Genomic DNA, 2,011 nt, shown 5'->3' with positions numbered 1-2,011 from the left:
TCCCCTCGGTGCAGCCAACCCCGCAGCTCCCAGCAGCCTGGGACGGGGCCAGAAAGAGGCCAGAAAGAGGGGCCAGAGCCGTGCTCACCCCACGCCAGAGGGGAGCACGAGGAGGGGAGGAGGTGAACCAAACTGCCTGCTGGACACCAGAGTCCACACAGATGTCGGGAGAGATGGGACAGACACAGCAGCAGGGCTGGCTCTTGCCTTGGCGTTGGGAGCCGGTGGGGACATGGGAGACCAGGCAGCTCACGGCACCCCGTCTTTTTCACCACAGGGACACTGACATTTATGATGACGTTGAGATTTACGGTAGGTGCAGGTGGAACTGCTGCTGTAGCCCCTTTGCCAAGCGCGGGGCGCTGCTCCCTGGCACGGGTGGGCAGCAGCGATCCCCACGCCGGCACCACAGCCTCCTCTCCTGCCTCCTTCCGTTTCCCACCTTCCCTCTCTGTGATTCCTCTCCCTCTCTCTGGGACATCCCTTCCTTTACTCTCTGTTCCACACAGGTCCTTGCGTTCCTCCATTCCTGATTATTTTGATTTCCCCGTGCCCTTTCCCTTCTCAGCTTGCTCCCTCCACTTGCTGCCAGCCCTAGGGACCCCCCAATATCCTTTGAGGTGTCCCTGATCGCCCAGAAAACTTGGGGTGCCCTTTCCCAAGCAGTTGCTCACTCCTGCTGTGCAAACTCCAATCCCCTGGCTCGCACACAGAGCTGAACAGAGACAACTGGATTTTAGCTGTGCCCATGAGGAAATATTTTATCTAATTCTGCCTGACAGGTTGAGTGATCCGCGCTAAGGCCAAAGGCACAAGACAGCACCAACAGAGACCTCCCCAAGGGCCGAAAGATGAAAAGCACTATACGCTACGTTCCTGCTTTGGAAGGAGCTCTGCTTCCTCTGAGATAACCTGCAAAACAGCGAGGTGCTCCCTGCCGAGGCAGCGGTGAGGCTGTCCAGCATCCTGCGGGGCCACGAGGATCCCGTCCTGCAAAGACACCCTCAAGCCAAGTTTTCTCTGTGGCTTTGTTTGGTCTGTGTAAAATGTGGCAATGGTTTAAGAGGGTTTCATGGTCTTATTGTGGGCCAGGGGGGTTAAAATCTAGGGCAGAGAGGTTTTAATTTGGAGAGGTTTTAGCAGTTCCCCATTCCCCGAGCATCCTCAGCCTGTAATCCCTAAACCCACCCGCTCCATCCTTCAGCTGCCTTCAGCAGTGCTCTCCTGCCCCAGTGAGAGCCCTGGCCTGGGCCAGAGCCAAACCGGACATAGAAATACTCTAAAACATCGTGGGCAGCAGCAGCGACTGACCAGGGTCCCAGCAGCACCCCGTGGCCTTGCGGCAGCTCCCCTGCAGAGCTGGTGGCGGGGTCGGAGCTGTTGGGGTGGGTGTTCCCACAAGTACTTGGGCTGACAGTCTGTGCAGATCACCATGGGAAATTCTTGGATTAACTGGGAAACAGCCTTCCTCTGCGAGCTTCACCCTCACCAAGCCCTCACAGGAGCGGGTAGGAAGGTGGGAGAACAGACCCCGTGGCAGCCTCCAGAGGCAGGACCCAGGTCCTTTTGGGTCAGGACCCGTGCTGAGCGTTCCGGGGCAGAGCCCAGCTCTCAGCCTGCATCTCGGCGAGCGGAGGGTTAACCTGGGAGGGTTCGGCGGGATGCCAAGCCCGGATTAACCAGTTGAAGACGTCACTTTCCATTATGGGAAAGGCTCCCAAATAGCCCTGAAGCTTTTGGTGGCAGAGATCAGCTGCCAGCGAAGGGCAGGGCTCCATCGCGAGGTGCCCGAGGCGATGAGCGCGGCCGGGGGCCGCTGGAGCGCGGCCGGCAGCCGCTCCAAGGGGCATCGTCTTGGCAGCTGAGGAGACCATGTGGGAGCGAGTCAGGAGAGCTTTGCTGAACTCGCTGTCCACAACCTTCCTGCGCGTCTGGAAGTGGGTACGGGCTTTCTGGTGTAAAAATGGCCTCCTGACCCTATCGATGCTGTCGGTTGCCACCGGGTGCCTCC

The 2,011-nt window shown here is 59.0% G+C and overlaps 1 protein-coding gene across 1 annotated transcript in view; it reads left to right on the top strand.

Moving 5' to 3' along the window:
• Window positions 1–1,872: 1,872 nt before the first annotated feature.
• LOC104271369 (excitatory amino acid transporter 5-like) overlaps window positions 1,873–2,011 on the top strand; it is a gene marked incomplete at its 3' end in the record, with an annotated part of 5,126 nt that continues 4,987 nt past the window's right edge. Inside the window, exon 1 of the mRNA XM_009866016.1 lies at window positions 1,873–1,941. Within this exon, the coding sequence (XP_009864318.1) occupies window positions 1,873–1,941 (69 nt within the window). The remainder of the gene's footprint in view (window positions 1,942–2,011) is intronic.

Source organism: Apaloderma vittatum, unplaced genomic scaffold (assembly GCF_000703405.1).
Source record: "Apaloderma vittatum isolate BGI_N311 unplaced genomic scaffold, ASM70340v1 scaffold33983, whole genome shotgun sequence".
NCBI classification, from domain to species: Eukaryota; Metazoa; Chordata; class Aves; order Trogoniformes; family Trogonidae; genus Apaloderma; species Apaloderma vittatum.
The sequence above is the reverse complement of the archived record's forward strand: the minus strand, read 5'-3'. Positions and strand labels throughout refer to the sequence as shown.